This window comes from Diorhabda sublineata, chromosome 11 (assembly GCF_026230105.1).
Source record: "Diorhabda sublineata isolate icDioSubl1.1 chromosome 11, icDioSubl1.1, whole genome shotgun sequence".
NCBI lineage: Eukaryota > Metazoa > Arthropoda > Insecta > Coleoptera > Chrysomelidae > Diorhabda > Diorhabda sublineata.
Genome location: NC_079484.1, coordinates 8,100,797 through 8,127,889, shown reverse-complemented (window position 1 = coordinate 8,127,889; position 27,093 = coordinate 8,100,797). Strand labels below are relative to the sequence as shown.

Below are 27,093 nucleotides of genomic sequence, written 5' to 3'. Positions count from 1 at the left end.
GTTCATTTTTTAGCTGAAATGACTGGAATATACAGTGAACTATCGATTGTCCTAACTTATAAGGATTCCTAATTATGAGGATCAAATAAATTCACACATTCAAAAGTGGATCACTAAATTAAAGTACATAATAAAGAGGATGTCGCACAAATAATGTCGATGTTAATTTTATTTATTGACTAGTCATACAGAAAAAGAACTGATACTCGTATTTAATGGTTTGTACCCAGCTTTCAGCAAGCAAGCTTTTTAAAACATTTTTTGGGCTAGTTGCAAAAATTGTTGCACAGTACTTCCAACATCTTCTTCAGATTCAAATTTCCTCCCATGCTAAAGTTGATGGGGTGAGATCCAGACTAAATGCTGGATTTGGTAAGAGTTCAATACCATCAAACTCTTCGATATTATTTGATGTACCTTCCACAGAATGTGGTTTGGCATTCTCTTTACTACATATTTTGTTGATAAAAACGTCATAAATTAACTGTCTGCTATATACCTCGGCATTGATAGGTTGGTAGGAATGATTTCGAAGTAGACTAAACTTTCATAATTCCACTAGATTTTCCGATCGAATCGACTTTTCTTTGCGACGGGTTCGAGTAATTGTTCTTTGTCTAACCACTGATTTTCCATGTTCGAGTTATTTGGATAAATCCATTTTTCATCGTGATCTAATAGAAAGATTATCTTTAGCCAGACAACGAGCTGTTTACCCATCTCTACTCGATGTTTCCCTTGAATCTCGGTCAATTCATCTTTGACTGTTACCTAATTATTTTAGATGACGATGTATGGTATGTTTAGGGGTGGTTATCAGAGAAGATGATGACGAGAGAAGAAATCTATTAGCGAATATGACGATGGAAAGTAAACAATTGAAAACACCGAAAGCGACAATGAGCTCCCAAAAAATCACCAGAATGGTGTAGGTACATCTGTACAAAACAATGATAAGACCAACTACGGATGCAAAACATGGATTCTTAACAAAGCAGAGGAGGAGACGTTAGATTATGGGAAAGGAAAATACTCTATTAAATGGTAAAAATGAGGGAGAATTATGACCGAAAAAACAAATAACAAAATACGAAATTTATTCAAAGAAACAGAACTAATTAAAAGAATAAGATCCGAAAGGATATAATTCATACGGCACATACAAAGAATGCTGGATTTTAGAGCAACGAAAAAAATTATAGACATAGAACAGGGAGAAGAAAGAAAAGGAAGACCAAGGAAAGCCATGTTTGTCCATTTGTGAAGGGAATGCTGGCACTAAAGGTTGTTTTTCTACAGTTCTCCTTGTATCATCAATAACCAACCCTGTGTCGTTCGTTCATTAAATGTGTCTACCCCTCCATCCTATTTATTATTAAACGTACTGCGTCGCCAATGGACAAATAGAAAATGAAAAAAGGAAATTGGACAAATTGTACTCTCCCTAGAACTAGAGACTAAGCTTAACAAGTTAACGAGATGTTTAAATAGACGCGTAGGAATTTTCTCATATGAAAAACTTTTGAGACACCCTCTGTTTATTATTCCATGATTTCAGTAATTTAAGAAGATATATCATGTTTTAATTATATTGGAAATTAACAAGCCACTTGTATTATGCAATATTCTCTTCATTCATTCGATTGTCCGTATTTTCTACTGTTAGAATACCAAACGACAACAATTAATTCAGTTAATCGAGTCTCTACTGTACTTTGATAATTGCCGTTAACCCCTTTTTGACTGAAGTAGGCTTACGTTCGTTATGGTGACTATAATAGGAAGCTTCTCCACTACAATAATAGAATGATTCTCTTCGTCTTTATTTTTTGTAATTTTTATATCAAATTTAATATTAATGTTCAAGTAAATCATTTATTCAATAAATTGACCATCTTTCTTTTTCAAGACACTCAACAACTTACTATATTTTTGTTTAACAACAGAACACATACTTCACTACAATAGGATAGTTGTAATTTCAAGTGGTTGATACAATAAAGAAGTAAACATATTATAAGATTGATTAACATTGAAACAGTATTAAAACGAATATACAAAACAGACGTGGTAAGAACCAATCCTCAAATATACACAGAACTTTATTCAAATAAACAAATTCAGTTCTACCTAGAGGTTTTGTTTGATTACGTAAATCCTTGGTTTATTACCATGAATTTTGAGTGAACGTTTAACTCTTTCTTAATAGCGTCTAAGCTAAATTACCACATCACATTTGTGCATAGACATGTCTTGAAGAGTATATTTCTCCCCTTGGCCGGAAACTGCCACCTTTTGGTGAAAAACTTCATCCTCTGTATGGAATTTATTAGCGTTCATTATGTTTTATTCTTTGGCCAATATATCTTCTTACTTTTGCTTCATAACAAAGTTCATCGGAAGTAGATGAAATGTCATTTTAGCTCGGCATCTAACAGTTTACTATTGACCAAATCGTGAGTTAACTCCTGATCTGTTGTTTCCAAAACTGTTGTTGGTGTTGAATTTTGAGGGCATCGATGACAGTTGATGACAGACTTTATCGTCCTCTTCCATCTTAGCACTCGCTTCCTTCAGTTCTGAGATAATTGCGTTCGATTTCACAAAGTGTTCTTGGAATCTCGTGTTTTTGTCAGATTTCAATGTGACTAATATACGTCGCAAGGAGACAAAATTTGACAAAATATTCTTCCATTCAAGAGACTTTGGCTAGATGTCTTTGCATTTTTGATGTATTCAACGTGCTCTGTGATACCGGGATTTAACTTAAAGTGCAATAGCTGCCTTATCCTCGCCCGGAATATCTTGTCCTCTCATATTTTTTACTATCGGAATCGCCATAAATACTTTTCAGGAATCGCAGAAAAATAACTTAACTATGGTTCTTTATTCGAACACATACTGGACTTGATGCTTCAGCTTGTGTGATATTAGTAAACATTAAACACTTCTTTTGGATATAAATCATATTTTCTTATGAACTCTATCCAATTTATTTTATCGTCACAGCGTTTACTGGCTTGGATAGCTCTTGCGACCAGTGGGGCGACAAAAACGTGACGTTTTCTAAAAGCACGTTGTTAAATGTTCGCTTTTATGCATCGATGTCAATCAGCCGCTCGCCGCCTGTGTCGCGGCGTACTGAAATCCTGTCGCGTGGAATTACAAAACGCGTCACGACAGACGTTTCAAAAGTACATTAATTTCAATTGGTGCTTTTATGCTGCGCGTTTATTACCGTTTGTCGTTGTCATTTCGATCAGTTAGTTTGCAGAGTTCTGTTGATGTATGGAGAAGTACCATGGAAAATTTGGACGTTGAATTTTTTATTGACGCAATAAAAGGAAACTCGTGTTTGTGGGATTAAACATTAGAAGATTACAAAAACAGGCAATTGAAAAGAGATACGTGGAAGGAAATTAGCGAAATCATTATTCCTGAATTCAGTAAAAAAACTGAAAATGGAAAGTAGGAAATTGGTAAGCAAGTATTTTATCAGTCTATTCGCTATGGTTGTATTTTAACAACTCATTCTATATCTATTCATTCATCAGCAGTATCATCTATTAGTACAATATAAAAGTATGTACATATAATTTTAATTTTAATAATAAATAAGTTTCCATACGTCAATGCCTGCACGAACATCATATTCTGTAGTATCACTTGAGCCGTTATGTATGCCATATTCTGCAGTACCACCTAGGTCCTCACACACATCATGTCCCACAGTATCACCGGAGCACATATTTTGTCCATTCAATAGTAGTGGCAGTACTCGCAGTTATAGTAATGCTATAGAGAGTGTGGCCATACCAGAAAATTCTCAAATAGAATGAGAGGATTCCATTATGTCCGAAGCTGAATCTATATTATCATTGATTTAAACAAATGTGTATCTACACATTAACACTATTATTATATTTATTTTATCAATACTGGTCTTTAGTTTGTACTTACCTCAACGTCATTGATAACATTTCCCCTGATTCAAACGCAAATACCCGTACCAGCTCCACATTTGTTATAAAAATAAATTTCTCCCTGTCGAGTCTCAATTCAGCATGAAGTGTATAATATGCGCCTATGAGAGGACTTGTACTATCAATTGGATCCACATCTCAACGTCTCTGGCGTCTTTTTTCAATGAAATTTTTATATACCAAATCAGTAAAAACAAACGTATCCATTTTTAATCACTGCCGTTGTGTGGTCCACTTGCAACAGTTGAAACTGATCAAATTTGAAAACGGCACGCGACAAGAAACCTTGGATATTGTTTCGTAAAATAACGCCGCGTTTTTTGTCGCCCCGCGACAAGCGACAAAAAAACGCGTGCATAAAAGAGGCCATACCGTCACGGTTGAATTCAACTGCCTAAAATTTTACGGGCTTATATGATGATGCAGAGTCCACATACACTTTTTCTAGCTTCTCTTCCACTTGCGTAGGCGTAATTGTTTCCAAAAATAATTATTTATTAGTATATATAATTTAATAATAATCACAGCTCAATAGTCGTTTTTTTCCATTTTCAGAAAAATCTTTATAACGACTCACTCAACTAAGCGTTCAGAATAGTTGAAATTTTTGAGAAACTCATATTGATAAGAGCAGATATCTTAAGTCGAGTTCAGGAATTTTCCAGATGTCTATTCTTTTTTTTTTGGTAAAATTTGTTGATATAACCCGTATAGTGAACTTAATACACCCTGTATATAACAAAGCATATTCTATAGTTTTAATTTTTTCATTAGAAGAATAGCACTTGATCGTAAAGCTCGAATTAAATATATTGTGATAAACATCTATTTCGATAATATCCAGCAATATATTATTATTTGGAATATTAATTATTGTAATATAAAAATGAGCTAATCTACATTGTTACACTTTTTTTATCAAATGATCATATTCAAGTAAAATGGCATTGATATATCTGCTTTCCACCAATTTCCGATTACATGATTTTGTTGATCGTTGCTTTTTTCGTCTTTGACTTAATCCTCAAATCATGCGAATGATATTATACAATAAAAAATTGAGTGCCATTATTTTTTACAAATTGGTATCTTTTAAATAACCATGAAAACCTGTATGTTACTTTCAAATAACATTCAGGTGAGAGCTGGATGATATTTAGACGTAACACGTTTTCAAAAGTAGTCCTGCTTACGTTGGATATGTTATTTATAATGTTAATTATCTGTTACGGAACCTGAGTTTTGAAAACACCTGAATGAATGGATAATACAGTTGGATAATTAAAATTTCAATTCAAGTTCGACGTTAAAAAATATTTTACTTGAAAATTTCAGAAGGATGATGCATTTCAATGATAAACAAAAATATAGCTTTTAATTCGATGGTTTACAAAAGATTCAATTTTATGAAGAAGAATTTCAGCACGATATACAAATATAAGTATAAATCACCTGCATAATAATAGCATATATTAGCGAGGTTAGCACTAAATGGACGTGATTTTAATACCCTCCAAAAAACTGTTACAATGTGCCAACTCGTGATCGTGGTTGTCCTGAAGATTAAACAACTCGCGACGGAAGATCATGCAGCTCGGGATTTTAATTATGGAATGAACCCAATCAATCCTAACCTAACTTAACTCAATCGGTATGACACTTTGCTTTACATTCTTCTACTGAGCAACACCAAAGGATTTTGCCACTTTTTTGTAAGTTCTGTTGTTTAAATTTAAAATTAAATTACTAGTAATTTGTTGCCTTAGCATCAAATCTACTACTAATGCCATTTTTAACTTCAATTCTCAAACACTCACACCACGTTAAATGTTTGAAGAATGAACGAAGCAATTTATTATTTTAATTTGACAAAGGGTAGTGGCAATATTAGGGGTGGAATTTGAAGCAATTCCAAGTATGCATTATTATGTTATATGGAATTTCACAAATTAGGATTTCCGCAAATTTTAAAAATTCATCTCTCGATTGCATATTGTTTAAGTAACTACCTAATGTTAAAAAGCAGTTCAAAGGTTTTTATTTCTGGATTTTCCAACTTTACAAAGTGGATTAGGTACTATAATATACTCAGACTACCTTTTCGTTTACCTGAAATATCCCCGTTCCGAGTTGGCGCATTAAAAATCGACAGGAGTTGTAGCACACCCCACTAAAAACATATATCGTTGGATCAATATCGAAAAATTCGTGGTTAAAAAGACAAAAATTTACACTCTAGAACAATTTGATAATTTCATACAAGCTATTTTGGATTGTATTTTAGAGTGAGGATTATGGGTGGACTTTGTAATAATCTTTCCCAAAATACGCGTTTGTCTTCAATATTATATAACCATTAGTCTGTGATCACTTTCCAGCAAGGCCTTTTCAAATTTTGAAGAATGGAGCTAAATCAGTTGAATATGGCTGAGGATGAATGAATGAATCGTAACACAGTTCGGCTTATTTTTTTCGTAATAAGGAAATAATGTGGCTGTTTTTTTTAGATTCGGTTTTAAAACTGTATAAGAAAATCAATATAATAGCCAATTATCGATTTATGCCTTTTTAAATGAACAATGGATAATATTACACCTTTGAAATGACTTACTTTGCCGAGAAACGGCTTTAACTTTCTCAGAATCAAATTCTTTGGATGATATTTTCTTCATTTTTCACATTACGGTATTGTTAAAGCAACACTTTGAATTTATTTTCTAAAAATACCAAAACAAAAACAGTTTTCTCTACAGATTCGTTTATTTTGGCGTGTACCTACTCATCAGAAGCCTATGATAATGAGACACGCGAGGCTCTGGACTTTGTGTCCAATCGCACTCTTTCTTTCGCTTTCTCCTTTTTGTATTCGCTTCTTCATCTTTAAATTGATTCTTTAATTATATTGGCTAGTTGCTTTTTTGATATCCTTCTAGATACATTTCCTTTTGTTAGCTCATAGTATTTTTTTTTCTTATCAAGAAGATTAAAACTGACATATTTTCACTTTATACTGTTCACTAATATTTACCATCAACTTTTTTCTTGATAAAAGCCTAATCATTTACTAATAATTGAGGCTCTTGATTTTAAATTGTTTCTATTTCAAAACATTTCTTGTAGGATAAGTTAATCAGAGTGTATTTTTACTAACTTGAGGAAAGGCTTATTATTTTCTTTCAATTTCGATATGGTATAAATCATTTTACATAGATTTTCAGATCAATGAATAATAATTTAATGAATATTTTCATATAAAGAAAAGACAATATTTGTATTACTGGGAAGCTATTGATAGTAGTATTTGTAAAATGGACCGATTCATCATGAGATGATTATTATTGAACTTACAACTGCATAAATGATGAAGTAATTATCTTATCATGAAACGATAATATTTCCATAATTTTTAAACAGTTTCTACTTATATAATAACTAAAAAAATGTGAAGCCTGTAATTTCATATTCCTTAATGACTTGTTTAAAAAGAAAAATATGAGTACCAGACTGGTACCTTGTATACACATTAAATAAATTATAGGTATTATTTTTCAGCTGGAAGGGCAGCAGAACGAGTGCGGTTTATAAGAAAGATACAGTCTCAACGGAAAAAACGTGTTTATTCTTTTCAATTGCCATTATTATTGGTCATATTGTGTGCAGAGAAAAAATATTTTAATTTTTAGTAACAAATAAATACGATATTATAAATAAAGTTTTATGATAGTTTACAAAACATAATTGCCCATAGTTTATTTGGTATATAGTTCTTCCAATATCAATTGCAGATTATAAAAATCCTTGCCGACAATTTTGTTTGATGTACCATAGGCGTATATACCTCATTTTATGAATTTATCATTTTTAAAAATATGTATAGCTTATGCGAGAAAGTATTCGTTAAAAAGGAATCGAATCACTATAAATTGAACGGCAGTTATTTAGACAGATGCACTTAATTGTAGTCCTACTTGGAACTTGGAAAAAAATCATTATTATATCTCATTAACTTGCTACAACTGAATCTAACCGTAAATAGACGAGTAAAATGTACCTGACTGTACGGGCGTTTGGTTTGAACAGAGTACCAGACGTGATCTGAGCCGTTTTTGTACCCCATTGGTTTTTTTTTTGGAAAACGAAATTTCAAAACATAAACCATAGAGGAAAATAAATTCTTTTCAAATAAAACAAAAGAAATTAAAATTTAAATTCCAAAGTATCTTTAAATATAATAATGTAAGAATGTAGTGTAAGATTTATTTTGTTCTTCGAAAACATGTTCAACACATATCTAAATCTTTATTATTTATTATTGTCTTTCTTCGCCCATGGTCTAAAGAAAGCCATACTTCTATTTATTTAAAGAAATTTATGATTTAAATTAATCTCACCTCAAGCCCCGCCAATGATTATCGCAGAATTTCTTACAGGAATATTTCGAAGAAATTGTGTACATACGGCTTCGGCCAATAAAAATGCATTTATGTTTACGATTCGATATTTTCATTGGTAAACAGTGGAGATGATGAATTTTGACACATATCGATGAAGTCCACGTGGACTGACGGTTTGTTAGATGAATTTTATACAAGGAGTAAACATTATTTCTCATTTCTAAATTTGGTGCGTTGCGTATTTATAAAATATGAACTATACTATTTGATAATTGTATTCTTAAAATTTTCAGATGTTTAAGATTTCTAAATTGGGTAAAGCATCTACAAGATCTTTTCCTCTAAGAACTATATGAAATGTCCAGAAACTACTAGATTGTTCAATTTTCTAACCAAAAAAAAAAATCAAATAATGTTATAAAAAATGTACAATTCAAATTCTAAAAAAAATATCGCGTTCACCGAATTAGATAGGTTAAACTATGTAGATAAGGGTATTTATCTATATCTCTGAAAAATAACCATCCGAATAGAACAAGAAAAACATTATCGAAAGAAATATTATTGAAGAGGTCTTGATTGATGCATTTCTCAAATTAGCTAAATATAATAATGCTACAAAGTCCATGTTACAAAATTTAGATCAACTGCTTAAAAGATTGTAGCTACATAATCCACCCAAAATGAAGTATTTAATCCAGAAAACCAAACTTGGTTACTATTTTTTGATATTTTTTAATTGTTAAACGTCAATATTTATAATCATTAGAAATGCCACTTCTTTGAGAATTATACAAAAAAAAATCAATGTCTATAGCAACAGTTGTTACTCATTTTATTTTATTTGGAAAAGAAGGAAATACCGCAAAAATTGGAATAAGTTCATGAAAAAAAGTACACGACAAATTCGTCAAATATATGAAAGAGTAAAATATAACATATATAAACTACTTACTTTTTATGGAGGGCAGAGAAAAGGAGGAGTATCATGTGAGAAAAAACTGAAAAGGATCCAGCTCTATACGATAAATAGAAGTTTAAAGTGCTAGTGCTTACAAAGGGTATAGTATGAATGTAGCAATTGTAGACGAATTAGATAGTTAAAATATTAATATCATAGTAATATCATAGAAAATCTCAAAAACTTGCAACAGACAAAAGTGTGAACAGTTTTCCAGGGCGTGAATAATAATTGGCGGTTCCTTTAAAAATTTCCCTGATGCTAATGATGTACAATCATCACACATGTCGACGGATACAATAATAGTTGGTTTAAAAATGTATTCAATAACAAACTGTCGGATGCATTTGGGAAAATTGGAATTGTTGAATGTAGAAACGGTTTAAATAGAAACAAAGGGCATATTCCTTATAACCCACTCTATATTTTAGTAGGTAAGGGATAAATGTGAAGAAGAAATTTTCCTGCTTGAATTATTTTTCGTGTAAAAGGTTCATTAGTGAGAAAATTTAGGATATAATAGGGACATGAAGTTGACAGGTGTTACTTTACCTTCAATGTCTGAAGACGATAATTTGCTTATCGAAACACGCTTCAAACAGTATAATTGTAAGTGTTAGTGAGTTCAGTTTTAGCACCATTGGGTGCTGAAACGTGTACTTTCGCTTAATATGACTAAAATCTATTTAATTCGAATTCCACAAATCTCTATCAGCCAAGTATTGTAATCACAGGCTTCGTGTTAGAATCTTGGCTTAGAATCCTTTTACTCGGACGTAAAAACTGACATGAATGGAATTTGAGGGAGGCGAGGCAAGGTTGCAGAAAGCAAAATTTTTTCCTCCACACGGTTAACCTTTTTCAACTTTGCGCGTGGTGGTCACCTAAATTACGGAGGGTGAACCATTTCACATACGAATATTACGTACTCGTAAAAGTGTCTGCTAGAAAATGATAAATGGAGCTGAATTATGGACGTGAAGTTGATGAGCTCGAATATTTGATATTTTCATTAACTCAATTTGTAATATAACAATTTTATGTAATGTAATTTCATCTACTTCACCTTATTTTTTAAATATCATTACTAGCGAAATAAGTTACCGATGAAACAATAGTTGCAAATATTCAACTAATCATAGGAGGTAGAAATATTTTGCGCAACTAGACGATATAAAATGAAAATATCAATCGGCAAAAGTGTCAATGAGAGAGATGATACAGCTAGTGTCTTACCTATGGACTAAAATGTCGAAATTACAAAAGCAATGGTACGTTCCATTTTGAAACACGACTCTATATTTTTCCCTGATTAATCGTGAAAAAAACTTCAATTGTTCAGTTTTTTCAGTAAAATACCAAGCAAAGTTCACGAGAAATGAAATCCTTCTATTCTAAAACTGTCGTTATTAGGCTAGTAAAACAGAATCTATCGTTATACTGAAAAAGTAAATGTTTGGTGTACTGATTCACCAAATCGAATAATCGGATCGTATTTTCTAAAGGATACGTTAAATCGGAAAGTATATTTGTATTTGCTTGACAACTGAATTGGATCGAATTGGAGCCTCGGAGCGAAGGCGTAAAATTCATTTTCAGCGTGATGGATGTTTTTGTCACTCCCTGACAAAATAGGACCTTTTTCTGCCAGTGTAATTGTTATTAGACTCATATTCAGAATGCAACGTAGAATATTTGTGAATAAATATTTGATTTTTTTACGTAAGTTTATCGTAAAGGTGCAATGAGATTAAATACATATTAGATCAACAATTAAAGTAAGGAAATATGAAAAACTGTTAAATAATGTTCACACTACCACTAGACCTACACTCATAATTACACTGACGCGCGTTTCGATAACCAAGTTATCATCTTCAGAAACTGATGTAAACAGTTTACCTATAACTTGGTTATCGAATCGCGCGTCAAACAGTATAATGTTGAGAGTTGGTGTAGTGGTAGTGTAAACAGTGTGTTCAGTATGAATATCACTAACAGTTCCAGAAATTCCAACTTAGTTGCGAAGATAAATCCGGCTCAAACGAAATTTAAACAGTTTTTTCTACGCCCACATCTGAAAACTTCAACAATCGCCAGTCGACATTCCTTGTAATTGATATTTTACTATAATAACACGTGCTTTTAAATAAGATTTAAATTTTAAATGTTCTACGTTCGACTTTATTTGGTCTATTAACATAAATTAAATCAATTGAAAAATATATTAACTATTTATTTATCAGCAATGTCGAGACACATTTTGGGTTAAAATAATGAATGATGCCCCTGAATATCGGCAACATATTATACCTGTGAGTGTTGTGTTCTCTTAACATGTTTTGGAATAAGCGTCATGTCATTAATGTTATTAATTTTTGCAACAACATTTTATTACTTTTGAAGATTTTAGTAAAAGATCAAACTCACATCTAACTTGTTGCCGCTTAAATCTAGAGGAAGGTGGGAAAAAATCTGAAAAAACATCTTCTAAAAAGTATTACTTGCATATTTTGAAAGATTATCAAAAACTATGCGATCGCCTTCTTTATGCACTATTTGTTCGATATTAAGAAATACACTAAATATTAATAATATTACTATAATATTCAAAATTAATGGTTCCACTGTGGAAATTAGATGGACAGACACAGACTTTCTATGACTGCCAATAATAGGTCAATAGAGATCTTCTGGAATGCTTTTTCTTCGTTATACTAATGATTGGAAGCTAGAGCAAGAAGCTGGATTAAGCAAAGTGCGAGCTTTTTATAACACCAAGAAAATAAGTTATTGTTTATGAGACAGAGCTGCTAGAAATAAACATATGTACTCAAACGTATTTAGACAGAAACTCTAGAATCACTACCTAATAGAAACGAAATAATCTTGATGTGGTTATTAGGCAATCAGACTATAGCAGGTAGCTATGTCATAGAAGAGACGACTCAATATTTTGGCCTAAAGCACTACCGCCATCTCATGAGCAACAAACTGAATATATGACTAAAGAATCATATGGAGTCTTATTGGAGCAAACAAATTTGAGGAATTACTCGTGTTGACCAGAAACTATATTAAATTGGTGGTTGGTCTTCTGACCCCTTCGAATACTACCTTGAAACAATAAACATCGTAGAGGACGACAACTGCAGATTCTGCGACCAACCATAGAAACAGCAGAGCATCTACATTGCGAATATTCTGCGAATTTCAGTAAAGAGCCTATATACCTCGAAGGAGTAGTACTAAAACCTTGAGAGGTGGGATAAAAGACCTCCAGAAAATCAAGCTTTTTTGGTAGGAGTCAGTGAGCTGCAGTGTCACACATAAAATATCTTCTAAACTGCAGGTGAAAAGTGACTCGGAAGCTAGAACGATTGCCCTAACTATCCACAGTCTACAAAGAATTGAAATATTGTGTGTATTATCATCACATTTATTTTTAGTTTCCTCATGATTAGAGTGAGCAGTACTGGCCATAATCAAGAGCTTAGAAATATAACGAAGCAACAAATTTCGGAAAAATCCTTAATAATTGATATTCCAGATTCTAGAACTAAAACGAGTCGTTCGAGTTTAGTATTCGAATGGTTCCATACCACATGTCAAAAGTCAAGAATTTGCATCCTTTTGCTTCTTGCTTAATGTATTTAGCTGCTTGTATCAAAGCAAACGCCGTATTTATTTGAAGAAATTTATGAATTGAGTTTATCTCAACACGCCACTGCTTTTTGCAGACTTTTTGCCTGGAATATTTCGAAGGAATTGTGTATATTGGTTTACGACAACTTGGGCCAATAGAAATGTATTTATATTTACGATTCTATGTTTTCATTGGTAAACAGTGAAGATGATTAGTCCACGTGGACTGATTGATCCTCGTATAGCTGTCTTCTGCAATTGAAATTGGAAGAACTATACAAAAATCGAAAGCGATTACAATCTTCATCTTATGCTAACTATGTCTAACTACAACTTTATAAAGCACAAACGACAATTTGGATGAACAACTATTGAAATAAAATTTGAATAATTGTGATATTTTTTACTCAATAGAAATAATGGGTAACTTACAATTCTTGTTAAGGTGCTGTTAATTTGTAACGAAGCACTGGATAAAAAATAAACGGTGTTGCAAGATTTCACTAGTAGAAGGAAATTATGAATTTAAATTATCTGACGATAATTTGAGAAGTGAATTCGATTCCGAGAAACTCAATCCGTCAATACACTTATCAAACGGAACTAAGCTGGATACAAAAATAAAACGATAAAAGTAAAAATGATCCTCACAAAATTATTTGTTTGGTACTATTAAGAAAACTGATAAAAATAAGCACGAAAAAAAAATAGAACTTAGAAATACATGCATTGGAGACGGTGATAGATACTTTCTAAAATTTCGCAAAATCCACTTGACAAGGTAAACGATCAGACTGTATTTATTAACATCTTCTATATCTTCGTTTTTTAAAGGAATATAACTCAATTCAATCTGTGTAAGACACCGATGAAATAATATGTTAAAATTTCATTTTTGTAGAGACACTTTGGACATAAGAAATTCATTATCTGCTGCTTCCTTAAGCTATTTATTCATAGTTAAGGTGTGGAGATCTTGGCTTATTTTGCTCGTAAAATTTCTTATTTTAAAAGGATGTATCTTATAGTTTCCACCATGTTCCTTCTATGTGTTATTCAGTTTATTTCAAAAAATATCTGAGTGGACTTACATTTATGGGAAATTCAGTCGTAATGAGATTGTCTCATCATATTTATAACCATGAATGAGTCTGCATATTCCAAATCAATACAGCAGCGTCAATTTCAACGTCGAAACACGAGAATAAATTTCACATTATATGTTTTTGTAGCCAATACAATCGTTTAGTTTATCCTCCTAGCATGCATCTTTTGTTTGGAATAAACCACTCGACAATTATTGAGTATTAAACTGATTTTATGTTTTATTTCAAATAATATATGATGAATTCCAATGAATTTTGATTAGGTTACATTTTCAGTTCCAAACATGGTAAATTGTTAAAATTTGTTATTCTGATTGCTCAGATTTGCCTGTATTTATAGAAATAAAAAAGCCTACAAAGATTTAGTTTTACCAAAACATGGAAGCTAGCTAACAATATCTGCTACGTACAATCATCTGTCAATAACTTGAAAATATATTTTTTAAATTTTTAAAATTCACTACATATAGCGAAGAAAAAACAAGATGCGATCAGATTCTGTTTGTATATACCTTTCACATGAAGCTATAGACGACGTATATTCGCATATGAAAATAAATTTTAGTTAAATTACTAGTTAAATAGTAATAGTTTTACACAAAACTCTGTAAATAGTCGTTACATTTTACAAACATTTATGACAAATGACTCGAGAAATATTAAAATAAGATTTACGTTAAAAACTAATTAAAATAAAAACTGATCTATTAAAATGTGTCGTATCAATTCGGATTCCTCGATGGTGACTGAAAAATAATGGACCTACTGAACTTGACATATCCACATCAGGACAGGCGTGGTCCTTGCGAAACAATCAACAGCCTACACCCAAACCGGAACACTAGATGTCGACCACGATGCAACTTCAACTTTTTTTAAGGAACCGGTAAATGATTTTTAAGAGTGCGTAAAGAACTGATACCCTAATATAAATACGAGGTTCTAGAGGATTATCATCACAATATCTCAGCCTTTCACAGCTAACTAACTATACGCCATGGCTTACAAGGTAAAGTGTTCTTTAATTATTAATTTTCGTTATAATATTTATCATATTATCAAGTTTTTGTTAGAGGAATTATCAAAATAAATGATTATGTTTACAATTTATATGACTGAAAATGTTTCTGTTCAATTTCTTAAGATAAAATTAGATTATTTCTCAAATCGATTCAAGCAGTTTTTTATATAGTGCTTCTCAAAATTTTTCTGACATTTCGGAACCTAATATCAAGTCAAGGTCATTTCGATCAATAATTATAAATAGAATCTTTTAAATTAAACTTCATTTAAAAGGTATTGAAAAAACCTATTCGATGATAGCAATCTCATTATCTTCATGTAACTGGCTTCAAAGCAGTAAAGTAGTTAATACTGAAATTCAATCTGCGGCTCTGGATAGTCAAATAATCCAACATTTTTATAATTTTCCATATTTTTTTTTCATTCAATAACATGTGTATTGCAAATGAGACGTTTATATATTCTAATAGTTTCTGTTAATTCTTAAATTTTTGTAAATTGAATAGTTAGTTATTATTTTCTTCTTCTTTCTAACATGGATGACCATATTAGTAGACTACTGCTTGTTTATTGCCAGAAGTCTTCCCCGGAAGAAGATATCCAGCATTTTCGCCATAGTTCAGGAGGTCTTACTAGTGGTTGTCTATTCTTGCGTTCTTAATAAGTCTACTGTCTTTTATTCTTTTTATGTTTGTTTTACAATTATCAGTATTTCACTTTGCTGTTTAATATCTTCATCCCGTATTATGTCATATGTAGAGTTTTGCCATGTATAATTTTCATTATTTTTATTTCGACCGTTATCATCGTCTGTAGTGTCTTACCCAAATCTGGTATTTTTTCTGCTGAGTTTTACTTTCAGTATTTACGTATTTATTTTTTCAAAACATATCTTTCAGGCATCCTGAAATTCGATCCGCTATCTTTGTTTGTTTTCTCACTTAGTTAAAAAAGTTTCCTCGTTACCCAAGGTATTTAAAATCATTCATTTATTCGATAATTTTTGAGTCGATTTCCAACTTACATCGTATCGGTTCTTTGAACGTGGTCCTTCTAGATGTTGATGAGCATGATTAGTCGTTTTGCTTAAGTGTTAAAGAGAAGTAGTAGCCTTCGGAGATTATCTTTAGTATTGGCAATAAGGACACCATGGTCAGTATAGCAGACGACGTCGAAAAATGTATTTCCCATTTTGGATCCCGCTGTTTTGGACTGATACTTGTTAAATCAAAAAACATTTATACACTTTTAATGAGAGTTTCCTGACCACCACTTTAGAGGATTTATTTGGGGAAGGGCAAGTTTGAAACAACGAATGACTGTAATTTTGTGAAAATGTGGATACGAAAATTTACCAATCAAATTAACTCACAAGTTTCATGAAACAAATTTTTCAAAAAAGCGAATGTTTGTGTAGATGATATTTGAATTAATTATATTTTGAGAGATGGAATGACTGACGAGGTTTGATTGAATAGCCAGCTCCACCACTAAACCTCATAATTGTGGATTGTTTTTGATAGGAGTATCTTGAATCGTAGATTCCACTTCCCTGAACAGTTTCAGAATAGAATATTTCACAGTTAAGAAGTGAATTTATTCAAGATTCAAATATCTTTGTATTGAGGTATATGTTGCCAAATATATTAATATAAAACTGTATATCTTAAAAGCAGAATTCACAATTCTCATGTTTTATTGTTGTTAACACAAATTCAGTTCTGTATAGTTGATTTGTTAATATAGACCGACTAACAAATGAGTGGAACTTGTCACATTTGAATCAAATGTAGTTTCCTTGTACAAATATTAAGCTCATTTTAATGTATAATAATAAACTAAGCTATATTTGCATCGAACATAATTTATTCGTCGCATTCAGAAATATAAGTAGCCCTTGTGAAAAAATAAGTAGCCCTTGCTTCGATTCCTAAGTGTGGATGTATACAGCATCAATTTGTTCAACTACCAAAATCAGAAGATAATCTCACATTATACGAAAGAGGTTTCTGTCAGTAGTACAAGTTTATTATGATTGTGATCCCATTTATGAAACTTTCTTATGGGAAAATTTTTTTTTCAGTTTGTTCTTCTCGCCGCTTTTGTATCGGTAGCTAGAGCCGGAGTTCTTCCTTATGCTGCCCCTCTAGTTCATACCCCAGCTGTTGCCGCTCCCGTAGCTGTTGCTGCTCCAATTGCGAGGGCCGTTGTTGCTGAAGATTACGACCACAACCCACAATATTCCTTTGGATACGATGTACAAGACAGTTTGACAGGTGACAACAAAAACCAAGTGGAAACCAGAAGCGGAAATGTTGTACAAGGTAAAATGTTCAACTTTGAGAATTGGAAAATTTGACTGTTAACTTGGATTTTTGTCTAGGTTCTTACTCATTGAACGACGCCGATGGTACCCGCCGTATTGTAGATTATACCGCTGATGATGTGAATGGATTCAATGCCGTTGTCCGTAAAGAACCCCTTGTAGCTAAAGCTGTTGTTGCTGCACCCGCTGTAGCCAAAATCGCCACTCCAGCTGCTGTCGCAGTACCGACCGTAGCTAGATTAGCAGCTCCGGCGTTGTCCTATGCTGCTCCTCATGTATCCTACACAGCCCCTCATGTATCCTATTCTGCTCCGCACTTATCCTACTCTGCTCCCATCGGATACGCTGCTCCAGCTTTAACCAGAGTAGCTGCCCCTTATGCCTACGCTGCACCCGCTCATTTGTCTTACTCTGCTAATTTAATTCATTAAATTGATCACTGTAAATATGTAAATTTCTGTACAATATAATTTGGACAAGACTTTGAGAATAGTTTTTTTTTATATCTGTACTGAACGTTATATGTTAATATTTGAGATAAAATTGGACGATGGAATAGAAGTGCTATACGAAACTAGCTTATAAAGAATGGAATTGAAGTTAAATAACAACTCTCTTAATAATGATTGATATAAAATCCTAAACTGTCAGGAATATATTATTTACGTATTCGTCATTTATGCTGAGATTTGCTAGTTTAGTATCCTAGTGGTGGCTTTAGCTAGATTGTTTTTGCAGTATTAATCGTGAAATATGGATAAAATACATCAACATTCAATGTGATTTCAAGTGGAATTGAATTTCAGAAGAAACAATATAGAAATTTATCCATGGTGATAATGTCATAACTTTTGAGACTATGGTATCAGCGATTTCAAAAAAATATGGAGTGCTCCAAGGTTTAGTACTAGGCCCTATTTTGTTTTTTCTCTTTATAAATGACATCGCCTATCTAGACATCAGTGGGAAAATATTTGAAGAAGATAATAGTTTCTCTTGGAGCAACCCTGATCTCAAGGTACTAAATAGGACCATTTCTATTGTCCTAGTTTTATAATATAAAAATAAATTGCAACCTTTTTCAATTAATAACACCACCATCGACGTCGTTGAACCTAAAAAACTCCTAGTACTTGTTGTGGACAATTCCTTGAAATGGGAGTTACATATTGCCGCCTTAAGTGCCTCCTGTTTTGCGCTGAGATCAGTTTCCAAAGAACTGAACTTATCCACCTCCTTAACAGCCTTATCGAGTCGCATCTTCGATATGCTCTTTCCTTCTGAGGCACGTGTGGTGCGACTCAAACTATATAGCAGAGCTCACTACAGGGACTTTTTCAAAAGATTAAAAATTTTTATTTTTGTATCCTTTTGCCATATTCGTAAACACGCTTCTCCAATTTCAGAAAGACCGTTGCCCGGCTATCCACTTAGGAACGCGGAGCCACGACCTTTACCTAACTACTCCACATTCAGAATTAGTTGAGGGTTCAATATTTAACAATGCAAAAAATGCACAATAACTTGCCAATTTAAATCAAATCGATATCATGTTTTCTCGCATCCCGCAATAATATTCTATAATTTATGAATAATTTTTTGTGTGGAGTATGGGATGGCCATAAAGACAAATATTCCCTGTATAATATCTACTGTCCTTGCCCAATTATAAAAAATGTTTTATGGTAGTTTTATGAGCAGCATGTTACCTTGTCGTTTATATTATCAGTTATTGTTATATTTGTTAGTTCTTCCGTTCATACGCTCCCGTTAACCCACATCTAAGTAAAAACCAGTTATGTTGAAACTTTTTCCTTACAACTGTGATTCTTTCTCAAATTACCTTCAACATTAAGTAGGTTTTATTGTTGCATTCCCTAATAAATTGATTTCTTTTCTGCTAAATACTTTCTTAACTAAAATGGTATTTTTCAGCATCGAATAGATGCTTCAAAGAGTAGAAGGTTTGAAGATCTCTGATTTTTGTGCTAAATAAGCCAAAATTACGTCTTACGTAATAGTTTTGAATTTTTTAAATAGTTCTATTTCATGAATAAACTATAAATACTTTTGTAACTTAACTTTGATTTTTCAGGTAGTACTTCTTAATTGTATTGTAGCAGCAGCTGCTGCATTAGTAATTTCGTCAGGCATATTTTCAACATCACTTTCACTGCTCTTTTCCATTATATATTGCAATAATAACAACCAGAAACCATTCAAACTTTTAAAAAGAAATAACTCAATTATTGAGATGTCAAATCAGTAAGTGAGTAAAACTTAGACCAGAAATGGAAATAGGTCGAAAAAACTGTACTTTCCCAGTGTAAAAGCACCGGAAAGTATCTATTTTCCGGACGCCAAGAAAATATGTATTACTGAATGAAAATGACTTGAAATTGATTGAATCGAATTGAATAGGAAATAGACGACTAGGGCACTTCAAATACTTCGGCAGTGTGATAACAGTAGATGGAAAATTCTGAAAGAAATAACAGCAAACGCAAAAAAGCTATTTAACGCGATAAAAACATATTTTCTACGAAGCACGCAAGAAAATAATAGTAGAAATTCATAACATAGTAGTTATCCCATACTACATATGGTTCCAAAACGTGGACAACGACCGAAAGATACAAACAACGAAAATGATCGGACAGTCTAGAATAAGACTGATTAGACCATATCAAGAATGAAACGTTCAGGCAAATATTGGATACAAAACGTGCAGATCAATTACACAGAAGACAATTAATTAAGATGGTTCGGTCAAGTGAGAATCATAAATGGGAAAAGGATTACAAGAAGACAAAATCAATCGTACAATTTAGAACGGAGGGAAGAAACTACATGAGGTACTACCAGAAACAGAAGATCGAAAGAAATAGAAAAAATATTGGAAAAAATACTCCATAAAAAAAGGAACTCAATCCCACTATTTACACCCGTTAAGGTAGATGGACATAATCATTAAGTTTATCAGAATAAATATTAGGAATTGTTAAATTTTGGAAAAAAATATTAAATTATACAGGGAGTCTTGTCTGAAAACCAAAACAGGGTAAAGGTGTATTTGGGAGCCAAAATATGACGAACGAATGGAGGCAAATTAAATTTATATCCAGTAGCAGCTCTGCAACTGAAAAATACCAAATTTGTTACACTATATGAGACTATTGAGAATATTGATGATGATAGTAATGATAAATTGAGAGTTGGTTAAGGGTGCCCTAGCCTTAAAATTTCACAATTGCTGTTAGTTGAATTTAAAAATATTATTTTCATATCATGGAGAACTTTATACTCTGGTATTTTTTTCAAAGAACTCTGTCATTTTTAAGGAAAAGTCGAATAACCAAAGACATGCTTTTGAAAAGTTACGAAAACGTGAAGTGGGCAAAGAATTTAATTTCAACATTAGAAAATGTTCTGTGAATAACCATCAGATTAGGAAACCTTCACCGATATTCTTCCCTATTCTTTCACGATTATTCTCCAGTTTCTCCCACAAAAACTAAACAGGAGAATTTGCTAAATGAGAGGTTTCTACTCATTAGGAAAAATAAAAACAATTTAATTACTACAAGAGCTGAATTGCAAATTGTCAAAGTTTTCAATGAATAGCCTTGACTCTTCAAATAACATTGTTTAAAACATGTCATTGGTTATTCGACGTTTCCTTGAAAATGATAAACTTTTATGAAAAATCACAGAAGAAGAAGTCATATCAATCAACTGACGAATGAAAAACATGTATGAAATTTTAAGGTTATGATACTCTCAATAAACCCCCCAAAAATAGCTCGATACCCTTCTACTTAACATCAAATAATGTCGTCAATAGTCTCATAGAGAGTACGAAATTTTTTATTTTTAAGATAAAAGGTTGCTAAGAAATCCATTTATTCCGATATTTTGGGCCGTACTTTAAGATACAATGCTTTATCAAGGATGCAACTTGGTATAAAAATTGTCTTCAATCGGCTTATAACTCTCCTATTCACATCTGCTCTGTGCTTGTTTTTATTCGGGACAACCTGTATATATACAATGGGTCTTTTCGGGAAATTATTTCGTAGACATCTGCTACTCTTTTAAGAAATGCCACTCTCTCCTACTCTTTTTTTGTATAAGAGTTTCAGGTTGATATAAAGTGAAAAAAAAGTGTGAGACATTGTGAAAACTGCTATAACATATCAACTGACTCTGAAATGCTGGTAATATTTTAGACGGAATAAAAATGTTGTATCAATTTCTTTCTCTACTTCTTATATAATACAAACGTTCCGTTCGTCAAAATTAACCATTACTCCTATTCTTGACCTTAATACGAGACGAGGTTAAATCAAAACGAGAAAAATGTAGTTTTGTTAACTTTTCTCAAAAGTGGACAAGTATAAAACGTCTGCTGGCGTATACGATTAACACTCTTGTATACTCATCAAGACATTAAAATGATTCTGAAGGTATGTTGTAATTTCTTATTCATTATCGTTTCCAAAATAATCAATTTAACAATTCAAACAAATAGTTAATACTTCAGAATAATAGTAAATACAAACAAAACCAGACCAAATTTGATGCCGATAGAAGAAATATTTGATCCACCACTGTTTTTCAATTTGCAGTCTATTTCTATTCATATTTCTTTAGTTTAATAGGGGCGTTTCCAAAAGGCAGCCACAAAGTTTGCTTAGATAATCTTGAATATGAAAACATGTTTACATTTTCTACACGGTTATATAAATATTCCTAACATTTTCGAGGTCCTTGATGTTATCCATTTTTTTAAAGCTCTAAATATTTTTTGAGCAAATTCAGTGCGAAACTCATAGAAGCTATTGCTTTTTCCAAAGTATTTAATCTTTTTGTGGTATCTCTGAGGATATTTCATATAATTTAACAAAAAAATTGTATCGAATTATTTCAGAAGCTAGTCATTATTACATTATGTAGAAGAACAGTGATACATGTGATACATTTTATTCACAGATTGTTCTTCTGGCCACCTTCCTTGTTGCAGTTAAGGGAGGAGTTCCTTATGCTTCTCTAACTACGCCTGTTTTCCATCAAGCTCCTATTGCAGCACCAGCCTACATAAACCCAGCACCAATTGCTATTGCTAAAACTGCCACTCCTGTAGCTAAAGCAGTAATTACTGAAGAATATGATCCTCATCCACAATACTCTTTCGGATATCAAGTTGAAGATAGCTTAACAGGTGACAGCAAGAGTCAAAGTGAAACCAGAAATGGCGATATTGTACAAGGTAGGCTGGGATTAATTTGAAAATAATTATTTTTGAATGATTTTTATAGGTTTCTACTCTCTAACCGACCCCGATGGTACCAGACGTTCTGTTAACTATGTAGCAGATCCAATAAACGGTTTCAACGCAGAAGTACATAAAGAACCACTCGTAGCAAAAGCAGTTGTGCATGAGCCAGCTCTTCAAGAGTTTCGACACCTTCCTCATAGCGGTCCAATTTCTTATATTAACTCTGTATATGCTTAGAAGACCGGAATTTTTTATAGGGAAAACTAGGAAAATCAATTCTTCTCCTTTATGATTAATGTAGAATCAATTTTTGGTATTTTCGTTCCTTTATTTAATAAAATGGATAAATTGACAATATTAAATTATATAATGCTATAACTCTTAATCTATAAAAGTATTCATATGTCTATAAAGTGTAAATTAGATAATGTATCATTTGTAGAAAATAATTTATTTTGTCAATAAAATTATATTATTATTAACAAATCATTAAATTTTCTTATGAGTCAAAAATAATTCTGGAAATGAAGGAAAGAGTAGTAGAAATGAAAAAATAATTGAAAATTATGTACTGAGAAATTTTAACTATTGAAATGGACTTTCATGGATAGACTCTAAAGAAGAAGACTACCAGGAGGTAGATATATCAGAAATCAGAGCTGAAGAAAAAATTATGAAGTAGGACAAAGAATAGATGCTAAGAAATGGGTGCTGGTTGTAAATGAAGCGAAATGATAAAACGGAAATAATAAAAGCAGTTTTCGGTGAATAACACTAAAGATGAAACTTGCTGGTGTAAAATAGTTATATTAATAGTAACTACTTTCTACTTTGTATTAATAATATAATATCTGCAATAACTATATTTAAATAACATAGAGAATACCAGAAAACGGATTCCATATCCAGTTATATACGGTGGAATGTTTCTCAGATATGATGAAAGGTTAATAAATACATCGACATAAGTAGGAACAATGATTGGAATAGATAAGGTAGGAAACGCGAACTAGTCAGCTTTTAGGCACGTGTGAGCCTCAGTCTAATCAAAGACAGATTAATAGTCGTAAAAATAGAAAATTGTAACTATTTTATTTTTCATTCCGTTATTCTACAACTGCAAAGTTGGGAATTTCAACCACCAAGGATCCAACTACCAGACAACAAATTCAATTCATTCCAACATCTGGGAATCCAGTTGAGGCCTGCAACAAAAAAATTAGGAGGGGAACGGAAATTACGAAAGAAGGAATGAGTGGGAAGAATAGATTTGAACAAAAGGAGCTTATGATCTAACATAAAAGAGCTGAATTTATATTTAAATTATAACCAAACAGAAATATGTTATTCTATTCGTTCTGTTTCCCAAATAAATAGAAGATACTAATTCGACGGAAACTATTATTCAAAATTTGTTTGAAACTAAAGGAGACCCATAGAAATTTCTGTGAGGACAATAAAAAAAGCGAAGAAAAACTTACCAGGGAGTATAAAGAATAAAATCACCACAAATTTGTTAAAATTCGATTCAAATGTTTTATTGAATTTCTCGAATAAAGTGGAAGGTCGAGGATAAATTAATTTCTTCAAAAAGCTAGAATAAATAAATCCGAAGTGACTACTATGCCACAATATGTGAACAAAGGAATATTCAATTGATCTATTGTGAATATAAATAATATTAATCGTTCAATAAATTCATTTAATTTTTATAGATAGATCAAAACATGTTTTATTCTGTGAAATTTCATTTACTTTTTACCTATTCACTTCAAATATTATTTTATCGATAATTTCTTGAAATATAATGGAAAGTATTTATGGGTCTATTCTGGTCGGTTGCTGTAGTAAAATCGGACACTTGTGCTCGCGAGCCACATGCGGCTTTTTGGATGTGACGCTTTTGACTTTACTTCCACACTCTAATATTAGAGACTTTATCAGAAAAAAAAATATCTAGAAATTATACTGGTAATCCGTTTTTTTGGTTCCTCCCCCGTGACACAAGATAACCAGTTCCCCAGATAGCATTTGCTGACAATAACAAGAAGATTGGGAGAAGGAATGGTAAACTTTGGTTATGCATATAACTTATAGTACGACTTTAATCAAATATTTAATCAAAAAATCTCAGTCGCTTATCATATTATGAGTTTTATAATCAACTAGCTCAGAAATATTTCTATCTTAATTTGTTCAAAGGTAAGTTCCTTCCGCTAATTACAAACATTGATTTAGTTTGAACTTAGTTTTATCGTTGGAATAAACTGAAAAATTCATTTTTGATAATTAAGAATTTTCTTTATCCGTCTAATCATAACAAAGTGCAGTTGGCGACGAGGCACTAAAACTGAATACCAATCTCCTCCATTCTTTTTCTCAAAGAAACTTGGAGGCAAGACGAAGAATTTCCAATTACCAATTGTCTAGTTGTTCGCAAGGCCCGGGCCTAGGGCAGCAAAATTTTTGAAATGACAAAATTTCAGTTTCAGAGACGTAAAAAATTATTTAAACCAATGAGATTAATTTTTTACGCGTTAGAAAAAGAATGGTCTGCAAAATTGATGTACTGGAATTTATTGCTGGAAGCAGAGATTGGGAACGGACTACACGATCTGACGCCACGGGATTGCGGCGAAAGTTGCAGCATTTAGAAACGACAATTCTTTGCTTGGAATGTAATTTTAGATCGATTTAATGCTGATAGTAAGGAGCCTCAATAATCTCAAGCTGATTCATCATCCGTTGTGCAGATCTATAGTTCTCCGTTTCTATTCCTTCAGGACGTGGCAGATAATTTCCTGAATATGAAGAAAAAGCTAAAACGCTATCTGTGGTCCCAGATTATTATCGTTTATATACTCGTTGCAAAATAACAAAAAAAATTCAGCCAGATGAGTCACAGGTAAATGAAAGAATACTTTTTCTGGACAAGAAAATTTCCGCATTAATTTTTTAGTATCCTAATTGGCCGGGCGTAAAAGTGCAGGTGAAAAGCTTTACGAAAATTTTAATTTCTTTGATAATTTTTCTGAAATAGATACAAACGAGTTGCCAATAAACTAGTCACAAACAAGACTCCTCGCGATTTAGTGGAGAGATTAGGAAATAAATGTATTCATTTACATTTACTCGAAGATTCTTCAGCAAATACGGAAGTTGTACACACAAAAATATGCAATGTATCATATTCACGTAGTTTCCGAGATGTTTAACCAAATGTTGATATTGCTTTACGTATTTTTTTGAGTATTCCGGTTATAAATAAGGATCTTTTCCTACTTTGAAAAGAGGTGAAACCTATTTACATCTAAATATGGGTCTAGATAGGCAGATAGCTTAATGCTCTTGCAGTGCTCTCTATTTGAGTTCAATTAGTCCAAGAAATTAATTATGATGATATTTACGCGCAGGCTAAAGCCAGGAAAAAGGAATTATAAAATTGATTAATAATAAGAAAAAATAATTGTGTAACGTGTATATAACTTATGCATCTCTAATATTTATGAGTTTTAATTGAAAATTATATTCCTACTAAATTCAAATTTTGAATAAAAATAATATATCAGAATTGATGGAATGTATTCCAACATTAAGTGCGCCCTAGGGCTGCATCAACTCTAAATCCTGATTGGAATTTTTTTGGTAACGTACGAGAAACGTTCAATTTATTGAAATATGTAATATCTATTTATCACACACACCTGAAATAATAATTAGAAAATGTTCCTCTTTGGAGAAAACTACTTTCCTCGTTATACTTCAACGAATATTCAAGAATACTTTAGTGATTTCCATCGATTTTTTTGTCTATATCAATATTTCCATCGCTACATTTTTTGGTGGCAAACCATTTGAAAATTTGTATGTCTAAAATGCTTTCTCGAGATATTTTATTCAAAAGCTGATTGATTTTTGTCGCCTGGCACTGAAAATTTGAGCACTTGATGACAAAATGTTGAAATAAATTACGTTATTGATTGGAAATGAAAACTTTCCGGTCGCCCTTTGTAATATACCCCACATATAAGCGTTGACAAATCAAAAAGTCTTTTGATTGTGTAATTGATTTTTAATATACTCACGTTATGAAAACATTCTATATTTCAAGATATTATATTCAATTCGGTAACGTACGCCCCGTTATAAAATTAAAAACCAGTATCGACCATGGCCCAAAATTATAACTTGTTTTTTAAATGTTCGTACTGACTAATATATAGGGCAACTTGATCAATTTATAGCCCGGTGAAAATAGATGGTAAAATTTGGTTGAGGAATGATTTATTCATCCCATGCATATCATACATGTAGGAATGGACATTTGTTAGTTGATATCGGATGCATGTCATCACAAACATTACCCAGACACTTCCA

The 27,093-nt window shown here is 32.1% G+C and overlaps 2 protein-coding genes across 14 annotated transcripts in view; one reads left to right on the top strand and one right to left on the bottom strand.

Annotated features, from left to right (window-relative positions):
* Positions 1–27,093, bottom strand: part of LOC130450233 (disks large 1 tumor suppressor protein) — a 1,338,131-nt gene that overhangs the window by 703,812 nt on the left and 607,226 nt on the right. The window lies entirely within an intron of this gene.
* Positions 15,070–17,869, top strand: LOC130450390 (larval cuticle protein A3A-like). Its single transcript, XM_056788764.1, has 3 exons — positions 15,070–15,098; positions 17,196–17,436; positions 17,496–17,869. The coding sequence occupies exons 1-3, from the start codon at positions 15,087–15,089 to the stop codon at positions 17,867–17,869; spliced, it is 627 nt and encodes a 208-aa protein (XP_056644742.1). The 5' UTR covers positions 15,070–15,086.

Bases quoted from the DNA above. Each gene is read 5' to 3' on its own strand.
- LOC130450390 (XM_056788764.1), top strand. The intron at 17,437-17,495 runs GTAAAATGTTCA...ATTTTTGTCTAG, and splicing joins AAGCGGAAATGTTGTACAAG to GTTCTTACTCATTGAACGAC.